General features: G+C 35.6%; 1 protein-coding gene across 3 annotated transcripts in view; it reads right to left on the bottom strand.

Moving 5' to 3' along the window:
- Positions 1 to 4,075: 4,075 nt before the first annotated feature.
- FAM3C (FAM3 metabolism regulating signaling molecule C) overlaps positions 4,076 to 18,414 on the bottom strand; it is a 47,789-nt gene continuing 33,450 nt past the window's right edge. For all 3 annotated transcript variants that reach the window (XM_010382307.2, XM_030932805.1, XM_010382309.2), the window contains 4 exons: positions 18,318 to 18,368; positions 15,141 to 15,225; positions 6,358 to 6,484; positions 4,076 to 5,767 (listed from right to left, as the gene is read on the bottom strand). In XM_010382307.2, the coding sequence (XP_010380609.1) occupies positions 5,678 to 5,767; positions 6,358 to 6,484; positions 15,141 to 15,225; positions 18,318 to 18,368 (353 nt within the window). In that variant the 3' untranslated portion in view covers positions 4,076 to 5,677. The remainder of the gene's footprint in view (positions 5,768 to 6,357; positions 6,485 to 15,140; positions 15,226 to 18,317; positions 18,369 to 18,414) is intronic.

Below are 18,414 nucleotides of genomic sequence, written 5' to 3'. Positions count from 1 at the left end.
CATGTAAGTCTGATGGTGTGTACAAGGGTGAAGGGAGTCTTTAACAAAAGGCCTGCTACACCGGGTAACGCCGCCATGTTGGGTCTAGATTCCTGCCTAACAATTGTTGCCCCTAATTACTCTTTGGTGAGAGAAATATCACCAAATATACTAGTACATTTAAATATACCTCAAATTCTCTGGAAACCAATGAAAGGTGTAGATATACAAAATGGAAATCAATAACTACCTATGTATTGCCAGTACATAATCCTTACTTTCTCTTAGTCCTATCCACTGTCATTGTTTTATCTCAAACTCCCTGGCAAACAAGGTTCTATGCAAGACAAGAAATAGTATAGGACACAATAGCAAAATGGGAAACCTGCAGAAGTGAGTGGGATAAATCCTCTCTAACATGTCCCCTACTTAATGAGTACAGGAACTTTGCAAACTGAAAGATAAATTTCAGTTCTCAGTGTGAGAAATTATTTCCTTCACCAGCTTAAAGTTGTTTTGCTTTCCCCAAATGCCCAATTAATCATTTTTTGAGAAACTGTATTTTAAAATATAAGAATGATTTCAAAATTTTACTTGCCACAATTCCTGTGACTGTGCCTATATCCAACAGACCCAGTGCTTTAAAACCAGAGGGAACCTAATCCAGACTATTTCCATAATATAACTTTTTAACACCCTTTTGTAAGGTCTTAACAGTTCCATAAGAATTAGCTGTCAATCTCATTCTTGGTCAAAAGTTTCAGATTTCCATAGAAGTGTAGGGATGAGCTCACTTACCTTAAATCTTAAGTCCTTTCCCTAAGGAAGAGCAGGAAGCCATTTGGGGCAGGCTGCACTCCCCAGGTAAGGAGGAGGCAGGACTTAAGGCCCAGTTCTTGCTCATTCCTTACACTTAAGGAAATCCTCACCAATTGACTCTCCTACTTCTACCCACTGAAAACAACTCTCAGGGAATACTGCCTTCTCTACTCACTAACCCAACATATTTCTAACCATAGCCCAACCATCATTTGCTTTTAAATCTCTCCTCTTCTCAGAGCTTGGACTCACAATGCATTCTCCTTGGGATTCCTTTCTGTTCTTGCCAAATAGAGCACATAATACTTCTGTAACCAGCCTTCCAAAAAAACAGAGCACACACAAGCTAAGTAGTTTTTGGAGTTGAAATTTAAAATAATTTGAGATTTCCATGTTAATACCAACATCTGTAAATAATAAAAAAAAAAAATGCAAAATTCATGTGAAGTTTTACAATCAGAGAACTTCACAGGCTCACACTGGGCTTTTTGCTAATAGATTCCCAAGGGTGAGCATTAGTCTCCTCTGCTTTGAGGGATATACTTACGGAAAACAGAGCAATTCTTTTCAACAGATGTCCAAATTGGCCATCTTATTCCACGGGTGATAGAGGAGGCTACAATTTGGTGGGGAAGTCACTGGCCTCACTGTTGAGTTTGTTCTGCATCAGAGAGGGCCAGCTGAGCCCCAGCATCTTCCCCACCATGATCAGATGCCACCCTGCCCTGCAGTGGGAATTGGGGTGGTGAGGTCATTAGGAGCAGGGGTCAAGGTCTGCACTCTCTAGTGAGGCTCATCAACCAGCTGCTGCCACAAGAAGAGGTCAGCAAGGGCTCCCGGCCTCTTTGGCTTAAGTCACATACTTTCCTCTAAAGGCCAGACCAGCAATCAAGTAGAACCATTAAAAATGCTAGCTACCTGAAGATACACCAAAATACATGGAGATAAACTAACCATTTAAAATGCTAGCTACCTGGAGATACATAAAAGCCTGAATTCTACCTATGAAGGGGAGTTGGTGTCAATGTGTAATAAGTGAAAAGGCGGGCAGAATATGAAGTTAGAGGTTTGGAGGTCAAGGAGAAACTCAGGTGAAGAGATGAATGAATCCTCTCCCCTGATCTTACTGCTCAGGTCATCTAATGGCTCCCTTCTGGCTGGGTATGATGGGACTGGAAAGCTAGAGAGGCTGACTTGTTACATCTTCTTTTGGGCTAAGATGCCTGTAAGACACATGGCTAATAGCAGCAATACTAGCAGTTGCACTGAATGAGTACTTTGTGCCAGGCACTTTGGTAGGCACCACAAACATTCTGGTATTATCCCTGTTTTACAGGTGGACACTGACTTCCTCAAAGTCCTCAAGTAGTTCACAGTGGAAGAGACGAATGTTCAGGCAAGTCTGCACTCTTAACCACTATGCCACACTGTCTCCCCGCTACAGCATTCTCTCCTCTGTAAAGGTTTTTCAGCCCTTTTTCTCTTTGGCTATCAAGTGAAGGAAATATGGGCAGACTATATGAAACATTATGAGCTTGCAGGTTTTAAGTCAATTTTCCCTGACTAAAGGAATTATCTTTTATTAATTTAGCTTCAGATTGTTCTTTCAATATTAAATGCACCCCAGTGGTTGGCACAACTGATGCAGAGCTGAACAGTGAGGTTAGTAATGGCAACAAGTTGCACCTGTGAACTAGTTGTACCGCGAAGATGTCTTCCCCATTGCTAGCTTTGCTTATAAACTGCCATGGGACAAGCCCAAGAGAAACATCTCTTCTGTCTTTAACCTGAGAACTTCCCAGTCTCTTTTCCTTTCTGATCACTCATAGAAGAGATATCTAACTGTTCCAAGTGTTTCCCCAGTATAGCTTCCCTCAAGGTGTCTGCTCCCTCACTGGCCTGGAGGAAGGTTCTGATGGCAGAAGAGCCTCTTAGATTCCCTGGAGGGCTTTTACCATGCTGCCCGAACCATCCTTTGATGCTCTCTTCATGCTGTCTAGCAACAAATGACTGACACTCCCTCTTGAAGCCTGCTTACTTTTCACTCCATCTAGCCTTTGACTGGAAACTCAAAAAAATAAAAATAAAAATAAAAATAAATAAAAAAAAGGATCACAATAAGGAGCAAGCAGAGAAAGGCTTAAATTGAGAGAGTTTTAAGGGAAATAGAAATTAACTAGTTATAGCATATGATCATCAAAAATCAAGTATGTGGTAGAAAAATCATTCTGAAGAGAGAATCCTTTTGAAGAATGCAAAGGTGCAATCTGTTACTCTATAGCTCTAAATTTACATGGATTTATTGCTGTACAAGAGGTTGAAATAATTGAAGAGGTTTAAGTGGCAAATTTTCTCCCTAATCAACACAAGCACCTTCTCTCATATTCCTTTGAAAAAGTATTCTAAATGAATTTCCACTTTTAATTGCTCTACTAACTGAACACGGCACATTTTGCATTCAATTAAGGGACAGTTTGTTGACCAAACTGAAATTTTAACTTTGTTGGTCAGGTTATTCATAATTTATGTAAATTTTTAAAGTATAAAGAGCAATACAGGCTAAATGAACTCAGCTTTGATCTGTCATAAAATTATAAAATAGCTGATTCACTTAAAAACAAGTCGAATATAGAAAGAACAATGATAAATTTCACATTAATCCAATTAAATTCAGGAATATAAAGACTCTGGTTCAATTTTTCTTTAATTTCCCAAATACCACTTATTTTCCTGCTTTTTCTGTTCAATTTTAACATTCATATTACAATACACTTATTCTGGGACAGCATCAGATTACAAATAAAAAATATGCATCGATAAGCCCATAAGCACCATTTCAAATACTATATCAATGTTAATTTGATTTTAACAAAGAAAATTCTTAACATTAAATGAGCACTGTTTCATGTCTAAAACCGATTTTAAAGAGGTATCTGAAAATGTAGTATAAAGTTATTGCTTTCAAGTTAAGTTGGCACAATCTATACAAGATTGAACTGAGACAAAAGGAAACCACACCAGTTACATAACCAATCTTTGTCTTCTTTTGACATTTTATATATCTGGAAAATCTATCCTTTTACAGTCTTAATAAAAGGGCTTTTCCTGCCATCTACTTAGCTTCTTACATGTTAAGACACATTGAGGATATTACTATTTTTAACCACAGCAACAATTTTTTTCCAAGTTAGTATAATAAATACTTGAAAAACCTTATGCGAGTTTTTGTGAAGTTCTGTAGGTGTATTACTTCGCTAGATAATACAAAAAAAAAAAATTCACAAAGCAAAACCAAGAGTATTTATTTTCATTATTTAAAAAAAAGTGACATTTATTTCACAATCCCTGGAACTGTAAAATAACTACTCCTTTAATTTACAGAATTGAGAGAAGTATTTTAAATGTCAAAATACACATGCTGAATGTGATTTAGCATATAAGCACCAAAAATTCCAAAAGGATACAAAAACTGTTTAAACATATAAGGTGCATTTGTTCATGAATTACATTCAGTTTGAAGGAAGAAACAGTATTCCAAAGTTCATCAATATTTAAGAAATTATCTGAATAGCTTCCAACTTGGTTTACAGCTAAATAAAAGATACTGCTTTTAGGATTTTTTATACAATCCATCTAAAATTTAGGTTCGAAATTTAAGTGCTGCCTTACATTATGAATGGCAGTATGATCACTAAATTTATGTTCCAGTTTGAGATATTTCATTACACAACATATATTTAATGCCCTGAAAACTTCTGCTTAAAAACTGAGTTAGTGAACATCTGAAAGTAACAAAAAAGATAGATCTTCTATATTTTTATGTAGAATTGGGTATAAAGTCATTTGGGGTCAAACACAATTATTTTTTAAATGTTATCAGTCCACCCAGTAATGAGAACTTTTGTAAATAAGACACTATAGCTTCGGGCAATAACTGCTATTATGAAGTTAGATAAACACAGGATTAATTTCTTGGTTTACAAATCAAAATTATTGTGATATTAAAGCATGCCTCCTTCCAAACCACTTGGTCAATGCTGATAACAATTAAGAAAAACATATGCTAGTATTGCTCTAAATATACTGACTTAGCTGTCCTGAATGACCTAATTAGGTTGGGGAGGGGACTTGGCCTGGTTCTCCAGTTCTGTAAAACTGCCACCTCCAGCCTCACTCTAAATAGCTTATATAAAATCAAGTTATTCCAATAGCTAACACAAATCCAGCAAGCTGTGGTCCTAAATGCCATCTACATTTACATATTTACTTTTTTACTGTGTACATTAAGAATTTTGTTGTGCTTTTCACATATCCGATGTGTGTTTTCATATTAAACATTCCTCAGTTTCTTGGGAAGGAAAGAAAAAGATCATGAAAAGAGGTACATCAGGAGAGTCGGACTGTAAAGTAACATTACACACACAACTAGCCAAATCTCTTTTTTAATTTAAAAGATAATGTCATCACAAGGCAATATATAGAGGTATAAAAGAAAATAAAGTATCCACCCTGAAATCCATATTATTCCATGATATTTTCACAGCAACTAGTATATATATCAATATATTTTTCATGATCCGTTCAGTTACACATTGGGTATGCTTTTAGAATTTAAAATATGTATTACCACAGCAGACTAAACATTGTACTTTTAGGAAAATGTGCAGAGACATGGTTCAGTGATTTGATCATTGTGATGACTATTTACAATGCTATCTATTTACGTTAGCAATAAATAATCCTGATATCAAAAGAGACAATACTCATGCACACACCAAGATGGCTGCATGCTCTTAAAATATTTACACATAGCTCTGCCATTTACAGCTCTCCCATTAATAGTGAAAGTGCGCTTTCTTCAATTCTCTCCACATTTCCATTAGTCTTGCTTCTGGGGGATGCATCCTTCCATTTCTACAACTTCAGGCCATCCTTCATATTTGTTTGTATCCTTATTGTTCTTTATGTGCTATTGGAACACAGTAATAATACACAGTTTAAAAAACCTTTGTAAACTGCTGATTTGCAGTAACATTTTACACATTCTCATTTCAATAATACTCATGTCAACAATGAGTTCATATAAATTACTGGTCAAGATATTAAATGAGTGACCTCAGGCTGTATCACATACATGGCAGACCTTCAAATAACAGCTGAAAGAATACATTGCAGATGCTTTTAAAGGATTATTTGCTAGTCAAAAACTAACATTTACATTCTACTAAGTTCTAAAAATATTTCCAAACTTAAGTGATTCTAAAATCCAAAGCTCAATTAAAATCCTTAATAATTAAAGCTTCCTAGAAGGCTTAAGATAGGTAATCCTATTCCAACGCATTGTCCTGTAGGAAAAAATATTCCCGTGCAGAATTTTTAAGTTTTGAATTTAAAAGTATGACGGTTATTTCAAATAACTGATTACCAAGAATTTATGACAAATATATGATCATATTTACTATCTGCTTTATCTGATTTTCAAATAGCTGGGATGGGAATATGTGCCGTAAGGTTTCATAGAATTTGTTTTTGTTAATTCTGAGAGTCTAAGACACTAACCTGTTCAAAAGGGCTTTTTGTCTTAATGCCCTTCCCACCACAGAAGACCCAGTTGTCTCTAAAACCAAGATTAGTAATAGATGTGCTCCCCAATTCAGCAATGAGCCGCCGTGCCTCATCATTGAGTCTTGAAGAGGGAGAGAAAGAATACAACAATAAACAGAGGGTACTGTATGCTAATACTGATTCACTACGATATTAACACAAAACATGAGACAAAATGAGACTTTAAATAACAGAACATTTTGGAAAGTAACTTTTTTTTCACAGAGTAACATTTCTACCGGTTGAATTCTTTAGTGACAAAAGACATGAAATCCAACAATTAATTTTAAGTTTATTCTATTAGAAAGTACCTGTTAGGTTTTTATTTCACAACAACAATTCACCTTCATTTAACTTTTTAAATTACACTCATCAAATAAATAAGGGATACCACAGTTAGTAGATGTCTACTCAGGCTAATCCAAGGTCTTAAGCAATCAATATTTTTATAAAATTAATAATATTTTTGAATCTCCACTGAACTCTCTGTAAATTACATTTGACCAGAATAAAGGTAAATGCTGACAAAAATCTATATGTTTCTAACACTATGTTTTATTTAAAACAAAATGAATTTTGAGAACAGGGATATAAATTGTACTTCAGTGATAACTGCCAAGTGGTTACTTAATAAAAATGAAAATATTAACCACACAGCAGCTAAATGCCTACTAGCAGGAGGAGGATCAGTGACAAAAGTCAACCACTAGGGTAACTACTAATTGAAAGATGTCACTAAAAAATTTTGTGTAAGTGATCATCCTAATGTTCAATGATTTTCTTTCCTTTATCTCTAAGGAGAAAAGAAACTCAGTAGATAAATGCTAGCTAGAGAGCTTAAAAAAAGAAGAAGAAGAAGAAATTAACTAAGGGCCACCTGTACACCTATTTGGCACTGAGTCCTATATACTGCGCAAAAGACAGCTCTAATAAGTCACTTAGAGAGGTTTGTTCTGCTAAAACCTGAGGCAAGGCAAGTTTTATACTTTCAAACAGCAGGAAAGTCAGTGAGGAAGGTACTTATTCATTCTACAGTGTTCTTTCAAACCTCTCATGCTAGTATCAGTTAGCTCCTTTAGTATCTTAGTGAAAGAAACACTACATAGAACAGTTCTCATTTAACTAAAGAAAAAGGGATACTCATGGTTTTTTAAAAAAAGCTTCATAAAACAGGAAAGAACTACATATATCATTAAACTTTCGTGATTGATGTGAACCACATCCGTGGGGTCTGTGGAGCTGTTTTGGCCACAGCCTGGGCACTGCTGTCCACCTGGAGGAAGTTCACTAGAATCAACAAGAAAATAAGCCATAGCCTGTGGAGTATTTAGCCTTTCAGATTCACCTCCTATATAAAGTGGTACATTTATAGCCAAGTGAACTAAAAAGAAGTGAAATGACAGTGCAGAAGAACCAATCTCAGCCTCTGTGAAGACTGTGAGGACTTCACATGAAATCTGTGCATATGCGCTGGTTCTCCCTCCAGTTCCTCTGCAGCTGTTTCCTGTGCCCATCCTTACATGAATTATCCATCACTTTTCACTTGTTTGCTCACTTGATAAGCAACCTTTGTGCTAGAGGGAAATGCCCCAAAATTGTCACCTGAACCTTGTTTTCTTGTTTCCAAATGCTACTGGGATGCCATGGATCTAAAAGACTGTCAAATTCCACTTGTGTAGTTTATTCAAATGTTCTATTTCTAATTATCTTATAGAAGTCCACACTTGCATCATCAGCACTAGCAATGAGTTTTGCTGCTGTAACATGAATAAATAGTATTGAAATGTGCAGAGCACTGGCAGTAGGTTCAGTGGTTAGCTAAGTGGACTGCCTCCTGCAGAGAGGCTTTGGGGTTCCATTCACATTTACATCTCAAAAAAATTATAACTGACACCTCGCAGGCCTTTAGGGTGGCTCATAAACAGCGGAAATAATGAATGTGAAGTTCACAAATGTTAAGAGATTGCTTTATACAGGGAAAAACTCCCTGCAAAGTAGGAGGTTATCCAAATGCAGGTCTAGCCCCCTGCCAAAAGTAAAATCTTATCCAAGAATTTTGCAACAACTAAGAAATATGTTGAAGGGCAGTCAGGCATTCTGATTTTTGTACTCCTGAATTTCAGAAGTGACCATTATGATCTGTATAAATAAACCAAGCTGACTTACAATCAAGCCAGAGATCTAGGAGAAACTTAAAGACTGAGCTTTATGTTTTAACTCCATTAATCTTTTTCCTTGCTTTTCCATTAGAAGATAATGAGATCCTGTGCAGATACGCATTAACATAGCAGGCCTGAGTTTAGAAAGGCCTACTAGCAAGACTGACCCCTGGTTGGCATCTGGCCACTTGGATTTGGGGAGGGCTCCTATCATTTTCAAAACTGTTAAGAATGGCTCACTGTGTCTAAACTGTGGGCAAAAACAATGCAATTTATGCTGAACACTTGTTTTCTCTCTGGGAGTCTGGTATTTTGGAACAGGTTAGGCAGAGGGTGCCTACATGACCGGCCCCTAATAAAATCCCTGGGCATTGAGTCCCTAATAAGCTTCCTTGCAGGCAACATTTCCCCTGTGTTGTCCTAATTGGTTGTTGGAAGAATTAAGCATGTCCTGTTTGACTCCACTTGGGAGAAGACTCCTTTTTTCCCCCTAGACTTTGTCCCATGTACCTTTTCCCTTTGCTGATTTTGCTTTGTGTATTTTTGCTTTAACAAATCACAGCCATGAGACCTACTGGAGAACTGTCAAAACTGGGGGTGATTTGGGGGACGTCTAACACATAGCCCTGTGCATATCTAATTAGAGTTTTACAACAAGTTGATTTTGTCAATGACTTCGAACACTTTCTGATCTGCCTATATAGAATTTGGTGGATTATTTTATTATTATTTTTAGATATCTTCTATTTAAGTAAAAAAAAAAAACCTTTACATTTCAAAAGTTTAAAATCATGTAACATAGCCAGTATTTAATTGAATAGACAGGAAATGTCAAAATGTCCCTTTTTTAAAAAAGTCAGGGCAGCAAATATATTTTTATATAGCATAAAGGCTGGAGATACAAGCTTTTTATTCCACATAGGAGCACCCTGAGTTTGAGAATGGTATCAGGTTTTGCTAGAAGACAATCTAACGCTGCCCAGAGGCAATCTAAACTAGAAAGGGAGGAAGTGAGAACTGGACACAGGAGTCTGTGGGTTCTGCCTCAATCCTTGCTGGGAAAGGAGGCACATCAGACAGTCCTACAGTTGCACCATCAAACCAAGCCAATGCTGCCTTTCTGGAAGCACAGAAAGCAAGAAGGACAATATTAACGGCTCAATTCTGATTAATAGGGAAGAACAAGTTGGGAAGGAGAAATGTCAGAAACTCTGGAAGAAAATCACCATATTACCTCAGGGCGTTGAAGAGTAAGAAATGCTAACTATATAAGGCAGAAATGGCGACCCAGCCTAGACTTTAGAGAGAACATATTATATAACGTTCCGATTAGAAATTTCTATGAGGGAATACGACTCTTTAAAAACAAACAGAAAAACTCTGTAATTTTCACTATATAATTGCTAACACTCCCAGAAAAAAATGGAGCATAGTTTCTAAATTAGTGCTACCATAGAGGAATGTTTTATGATGGGCTCAAACTTAAGAAAGAAAGTGTGCAAAAATACAAAGCAAACCACATTACTAATGACAACATTTTTAATACTACTCACCAGGAAGACCTGTAGTGCTCAGAATGAGATGAAACTCATAAAATTATTAAAAGACACAGAAACAGCTTCTGCTACTAAGTGTGAATAACAAAGGGACTCACTGTTTCACGAGAATGATATATCATCAGATCAAAGCATGACTATCTTTTCCAGGGAGGCAAACATTCTTTGATCAACATAAAAAGGGAATAGTAGCTCAAGAAGTCCATGTAAGTGCTCTAAAGTAAATTTAAGCCTCCAGTCCCGTAAACCCCCTCCCCAGCTCCACACTTTTAGATTGTAAAGGAACTTGCTGAAATAATCATCAAGGTAGTGTCAGTTATTTCAGAAGCATCATGGAAAATGAGAGATGCTAAGACATTAAAAGTAAAATATCCCCGTTTTCAAAAAAGGCAAGAAAATTTTAGAAATAATGGTCCAATAAAACTAATGTGAATTCCTACCAAAATCCTTGAAGGGATGACAAGAAGATCCTGCGAGCATTAAAAAGCAATAAGGAAAGAAAGGGGAACAAAGGGAAACTAGTGGGAAGGAGAGGGAAATAAGTAAAGCCAAGTTAACGTCATCTCAACTATTTCAGCTTTTGAAGAGGTTTTCAGGCAATAGATTAGGGTATTGTAATTAGCACAGTCCATGAATTTCAAGTGAGCATATGATAGTCTCAGAAAATAACCTCTATGAATAAAATAATGAAATAGCAGCTGGATGGTATTCCTAGTAGGGTACACTGGCAGCTGTCTGAAAAGTAGTTTCTGCAGTTGATTAAAAGATGCATCCCTTGGAGGAAGCCTCTAGCAGGGTGGCACACCACCCTTGGTAAACATTTTTATCAATGACTTATATTTAGACATAAGCATGACTTTGGAGAGAGTACAAAGCCTGGATCATGGAAACTTCACAGGACGAATGTCAGAATCAAGACCAAGTGGGCCTAAATCAGCAAAATTAAATTTAACAAGGATAAATGAAAATAAAGGCCTTCATTTAGATTAAACAAAATCAAGTTCTGAATGAAGAGGAAGACCTGATTTGACAGTGGTTTAGGAAAAAAAAAAGCCTGAGATCAAATAAAAAGATCTGAGAATTTAACTTGACCAAAAACGCACGAGCCAAAAATGTAATGTGACTGTTTAAAGAAAACTAATACAATTCTAGTCTGCATGAATATTCAAAGAAATGTAATCTCTAAAACATGGTAAGCTAGCATCTGCATTGTACCTTGTACTGGCCAGACCACATCTGGAACCCTGTGTTTGATGTGATGCATTCATTTTAAGAGAGACAATAATCAACTAGAGAATGCCTAAGAAATCCAGCCAGGAGGATGAAACAAATTAGAAGCTATACATGATAAAAAGTTAAAAGAGCCTGTGTATTAAGCCAGAAAAAGAGAAAACTAAAAGAAAAATACCAGTTAGCTTCGAATACCTGAAGTATCAAATGATTTGGGGAATACACTTACTGTTTTGTTGTTCCATCTATCCAAATTAAAGAACATCAGCCAGAACTTAGAGGGAGAACACTCCGAGAACATAACATTGTCTTGTGAATATTTTGTTTCGATCTATTTCAAATGGAGAAATAAAAGGGTACTGACACATTAAGTAGGTAGGGAGTTAAGTAGAGGTATTCATAGAGAACAAGGGAATCTTGCCCAGGCTCCAATGCTGCTTTTGGTGACCTTTAAGATCCCTTCTTACTCCAAGACATTCATATTGAAGGCCTTCACTTAGGCATAACATGTCATAGAGTATTCTCTCCAAAAGGAAGAATACAATTGGCAAGTTTAGCTTGCTCATTCAAACCATTATCTCCTTTACAAACAAAGAACAACTTATTTTAGTAAGGGTCGGGGTGGAAAGTAGGCATCACTAGGTAACTGTACTCCCTGAAGTGTAAGTTTTCTTAGATGTAAGTTTTTCTCTATCTTGTTTTTTAAATGGGCTTCATAGAACCAAGAAACACCATGATTAACAAAGGAAAAGAAGTTTCTTTAGGGCAGAACTTCAGAGCCATTCACCGTGAATCCTGAAAAGGTGTACAATATAAGGCACCATCCTCAAACTTCTTTGACCATTACATGTACTTGTAAAGGACCGGGGTTCTACCAAACACACTCTGGGAAATAATGTGATGAAGATTAGTCCTAGTAAATCTGCTGAAGTTCACAGCACTGCAAAATGGGCTCATCATGATTAAAAGAAACTAGAATCAGAGACGACTGAGAGAGAGAGAGCTAGGTACTGCTTTCTCTGGTCAACATGCCACCCAACTTTCTCTCTTGGACAGAGTTGGGACATTCCGTTTACACACTTAACTTTCTTGAGTATAAGTGGAAGAAAATGAGATAAAATTCAATGGCCTTAAATAAGGAAAAGCTATAATACATCAGCAGCAGTAAGCAAAATTTCTATTCATATATAAGAGAGGGTATATAACACAACTGGTAAATCACTGCAAATGTGCCACAATCAGACACCTGCCAAGATAAAAGGTATATATATATAATAGATGTAGATTGCTTTTCATAAGGATGTTGTCCATTTCAGTATAAAAGATATGATGCTTACAATTTCTTTTACCAGTATTTAGAAAAAGGAAATATTTGAAATATAAATTCGTGTGCCCCAAACTCATACAACTCAATTCATTTAAATTCACAGAAGATGAATCATATATTGACCAAGTGACCAAATGTAAAGAAATTAAAGTTTAGATTTTTCCTTTTGCCCTAGAGGTTGAACTGTCTCTTCCAAAGCTGCTTTTGATGCATTTAATGGGCACCAAAAAATAGCAGTTAAAAAGTAAACATCATTCCTCCCCTAGTTCTTAGTTGTGGTTATAATTTATTATTAGCATATTAGCAGATTAAGGGGAGCAATTCTGATTCCCATCAGGTATAACAAAATAATCTGGTGAAAAAAGGAAGTCATGTTTGTCAATTCAGAAATGTGGGGCGTTTTCTTTTTAATGTTAAAACTTCAAACTTGACACATAATAGCCTATTCTCTCAGCAAAAGCAAATAGTTAGCTACCTGTTTTCTGATGAGAGCCTAATTACATCATGTTTCATTCTATTTAAATGGATGAAAATGCTTAAATAGGCAAGTTTTATGTTAACCTTCAATGTATGGATTTAATACATTCTTAGTTGAACCAGATAAAATGCACAATCTCAATGAAATTACTTCAGCTTACAACCATTTATAAAGTAGCACTGTTTTCTTCATGTAAATCTGTGATAATGTAGCTACAAAATAATACATTTATAAAAATCAATACATTAAAAAGACATGGCACATTTCTGTATAAATCTTGTAGTATTAAGGCTCTGTCAATTAAAATCTATAAAGGATGTTTTTTATCCTTGATAAGTCATCTTAAGAAAAGTCAGAGAAAAAATTATTTTTTTCTAGAAAGAAGAACATTAAAGGGGATTTAATCTCAACCAGAGAGGCATGAAGTATAATTACTTTTATAAAACAATTTTAAAATACTTGAAATAGTGTCTTTTTGGAACAGAGATAAATAGGTCAAGGGAATGGAACAGAACAGAAATTCCAGAGATAAAGCCACATCTACATAAGAACACAGGCATTGTATGCCATGGGGAAATTACAAATGGGTTTTTAAAAATACATGAAAACAGTGAAATCACTGGAAGAGAAAAATCTACTAAATATCTAATCTGGAGGTGGAAAAATACTTCTCAAGTATACAAGTAGATCAGACTGATAGAAAAATCCATAGACTATATAGGCATTAGTCTAAAATTCTAAAATTCAAAAGGCACCCTACACTAACACAATTAAAAGCAAATAATGTACAATAAATACATTTATTTTTACATTAGAAATGGTTAATATCCTTAAAACATAAAGGAGTCTTACAAGTCAATATAGGCCAAGTTGAATGGTCAAAAGACAATTTACATAAAAGGGTAAAAAAAAAAAAAAAACACTTGTGAAAAAAATCCAATCTCAATAAAGGCATAGTAAACTAAGATACCTTTTCAAACTCTTAAAATAGAAACTTAAAAAAATTAACAATCGGTGCCATGGAACTTCTGAGAAAAATATAAAATTGGTAAAAAATTTTTAAAAATCCATTTTTAAAAACACGTGGCACATCCTTTAATTGATCATTTCCACTTAAAAAAAAAAAAGCCTACCTTAAAGAAATAGATATGGACTGTTTAAAACTTTTCTAAGACAGTATATTTTGCTAAGTATGAAAATTGGAACTAGCCTGGGTCCAGCAATAGGCAGCCCATTAAACAGGTTATAAATCATGACATTTTAAAAACCAGACTAGGCAGGCATAAACAATTTTTTATAAAGAATATTTAATAATAAGCGGAAATATTCACCACGTAACTGAAGAGATGTGCTATAAATACTAGCATTCTAAATAGTTAAAACCAAAAAAACACGTGTGTTAAGTCATCTGGAATGGAAACTAAAATATCATCAATGTTTACAGTGGATAGTGAGATGGACTGGAACTTGGTCTCTTTGCGCTTTTCTGTATTTTCCAAATTTTTACAACATATACTATTTTAAGAAAAAGCTAAAAAAGTGTTATTTATTAAACTTATTTAAAATATAGCACACTTGTATCTTTGACAATTAGCTCAATTTCTTGAAATTTACCCTAACGACATAATAATAGGGAAACTTTTAAATAAAGGTGAGCCCACAACTGTTGATGAACCATAAAAATGCTACTGAAGAATACTAATGCCAGGAAAAACAATTTCAGAATGTTAAAAAGCAGAACATGAAAGCATAAAAAATGTTATATAAGATGTGACTCTAATTTCATGACAATATATGTGTGATAAAAATTTATACGGAAAACCAGGAAGGAGGCAAAGTTAAAAAAAAAAAAATTGTTAGTTGTGTTTATCTGGTATTTGATTACTTTGCTCTATGTTACAGATTTTTTTTTTTTAATGAAAATGTATTGCTTTCATAATTACAAATTATAGCTCCAAAAAGTTCTGTAAAGTTTCAAGTTTACATACTTGGTTGCTCCATCATCATATGTTCCCATTAAAACTATTGTTCCATCTTGTATGGCCTTCAGAAACTCAATAAATGGTGCCACATCTGAAGAAAAAGAAAGGGTTGAGGTTTTTAAAAAATGACTGAATAACCATCTTGATAATCTCTAAAAGTAATATTATAAAACATGAAGTATCTGTAAAGCAATAATTTCCAATGTAATCCAAAAGACAGACAAATCTTATTAAGAGTTTAAAAACTGTTAAGTTTGTCCCTTAATATAATCCCAGCATCAACTTACAATTTCCCATTCCTGATTTATCCTGTGTCTTTTGTACTGATATTTCTGGTGCTAAGTGAAAAATATCATAGCAAAGTCATGTTAAAGCATGACTTATGAAGTAAGAAATTTAGAGATCTCTCAGATTTGAACAATTGAGATCCTGAAAAACCTTACTCTGGGGTCCATGCATAAACTTAAGGACTCCCTAAGTGTATGTAAAATTGTTTGTATGGGCTGAGCACAGTCAATCACATCTGTAATCCCAGCACCTTGGGAGGTCAGGGCTGGGGCTCGCTTGAGCCCAGAAGCTTGAAACCGGCCTGGGCAATATAGTGAGACCTCATCTCAACAAAAAAATTTAAAAATCAGCCGAGTTTGGTGGCATATGCCTGTAGTCCTAGCTACTAAGGAAGCTGAGACAGGAGGACTGCTTTGAGGCCAAGAGGTGGAGGTTGCAGTGAGCTGAGATCACACCACTGCACTCCAGTCTGGGTGACACAGCAAGAACCTGTCTCAAAAAAAAACAAAAAACAAAAAAACACACACAAAACGAACAAAAGCATAACATTGTTTGTATAGGTACTTTACTAGAAAGAGGATACACAGCTTTTCTCCGATTCTCAAAGATATCTGTAATTTTTAGAAAATCTAAAAATACATATACGCACAGATTTAAAGGATATTTTAGGTGTATCACTTGCTATAAACTGGGAGAAGGAATATAGGTTAGGTGATCACTAAAAGCCAAACTAATTGTAGCAAATATTACAATCACTACTCATTTTATCTACCAAATCAAAATCCACAAGGACTCCAAAATAAACCACTTCAGTGACTATAAACTGTTGATGCCACATATATAGGTCAGATTCTACAAACCACTTAACATCTTGAACTCTTTACAGTGTCGGGATTCCTTATAGCTCTGAAGTCTAATTCAACTCCAAAACTGGGTTACTTCAAATGTACTCAGTTTCTTTCCACAGCAAAGATTCCAAAGATTTTTGATAACTGATTATATTTCATAATAGCATTTTCAATTCAAAAAGATGTAACCAGGCAGCTAACAAATTACTTCCACTGAAATGCAAAGGTGGCAATAAACTGCAACAATTTCCTAACTAGAAGAATGCTTCTAGCGGTAATTAATCTACCTGTGACAAGAGAAGTAGGGAATACCAGAGCTCCTGGTATTCCATGACTGATTTCAACAACAGCTTTGTAACACTGTTTCTATCAACAAATTTTGGCAGGACCAATTTATGCCTTTAGAATCTAAAATTGATGGTCACATTTTAAGTTTATACAGCTTTGACAGCTGTGCAATATTGTCCTAACCTTATTTAAGAACAAAATAATATACGGCATCTTTTTTTTTTGAGATGGGGTCTCACTCTGTCGCCCAGGCTGGAGTGCAGTGGCATGATCTGGGCTCACTGCAACTTCTGCCTCCTCGGTTCAAGGGATTCTCCTGCCTCAGCCTCCCAAGTAGCTGGAACTAAAGGTGCATGCCACCACACCTGGCTAATTTTTGTACTTTTAGCAGAGACGGGGTTTCATCGTGTTAGCCAGGATGGTCTCCATCTCCTGACCTCATGATCTGCCTGCCTCAGCCTCCCAAAGTGCTGGGATTACAGGTGTGAGTCACTGTGTCCGGCTACATGGATCTTATTACAAGCTGAAGATATGTTAGAAAAGCTAAATTATCTGAGAACTCTTAACATGAATTTCAGGAAGCCTAATAGCTGTTGGCTTCTAGGGAATATATAAATGGAATGGGGAGGTGCAGAGGAGATCCTCATACTGATAAATCTCCCAAATTACAGAATCGAAAGATAAACCAGTGTTGGCCTCCCCTCAAACTTGAGGAAAAAAACCCATCCTTCTGGGCAGCGTTCTTCTTTGGGGTGCCAGTCCCTTGCCTCTGCATGCTGGTAACTTCTTCCCACTCCTTGTGGGACTTCCAAATATGGAAAAGGAAAATATCTGTGGATTGCTTTACATCCAGTCAACAAGAAAGAAAATTCTATTTCTTAACTCAAATAGTCCTCTACCTAAAAAATTAGCCACAAGTCAGAGGGTAGAACTGTGATGAATAATAGGATTGCTTTTCTAAAACTGATAGTTTATCTTGTCTTTCTAATGCTCCTAGTTATGATTTATTTTTAAGACTGAAAAATCACATGTAAAAAAATCAATTCCCATCACTTAGGAATGCTTACATTGGTTATTCTGTTTTTTTTTTTTTTTTTTTTTTTTTATTATTATTATACTTTAAGTTCTAGGGTACATGTGCATAACGTGCAGGTTTGTTACATATGTATACTTGTGCCATGTTGGTGTGCTGCACCCATCAACTCATCAGCACCCATCAACTCGTCATTTACATCAGGTATAACTCCCAATGCAATCCCTCCCCGATCCCCCTCCCCATAATAGGCCCTGGTGTGTGATGTTCCCCTTCCCGAGTCCAAGTGATCTCATTGTTCAGTTCCCATCTATGAGTGAGAACATGCGGTGTTTGGTTTTCTGTTCTTGAGATAGTTTGCTGAGAATGATAGTTTCTGTTTTTTGTTTTTTTTTTAATTTTAGACAGAAACCTAAAGGAGACCCAAACTTTTGAATTGGTTGTCCTGTAGAAAACAAGATGAAATATATTTTTTTTTAAATCTCAATTTTGATATTACTGTCTTCAATTACACACCACAAAAATTTTCTTCTAAGAAGAACAAAGTATATAAAACATGAATGATAATTTAAACACAGCCGGACATTTAGTGAACAGAAAGTAAGGGAAACAAAATGAACTAACACAAATAGCATCATCATTCTCTCATTAATGTGCTACATTGTATTGAGGTGATTAAGTCAGTGCCAGCAAAAGAACACAGAGTCATATGTTATTTACACTTACCTCCTCCCCACATGTCAAAATATTTAGTGTCTAATACTTCTCCTGTTTTTCCTAAAAGAGATTAAATTCATATCAAATTATGCATCTGAAATACATT

This window comes from Rhinopithecus roxellana, chromosome 6 (assembly GCF_007565055.1).
Source record: "Rhinopithecus roxellana isolate Shanxi Qingling chromosome 6, ASM756505v1, whole genome shotgun sequence".
NCBI classification, from domain to species: domain Eukaryota; kingdom Metazoa; phylum Chordata; class Mammalia; order Primates; family Cercopithecidae; genus Rhinopithecus; species Rhinopithecus roxellana.
This window is presented reverse-complemented; position numbering and strand designations above follow the sequence as displayed.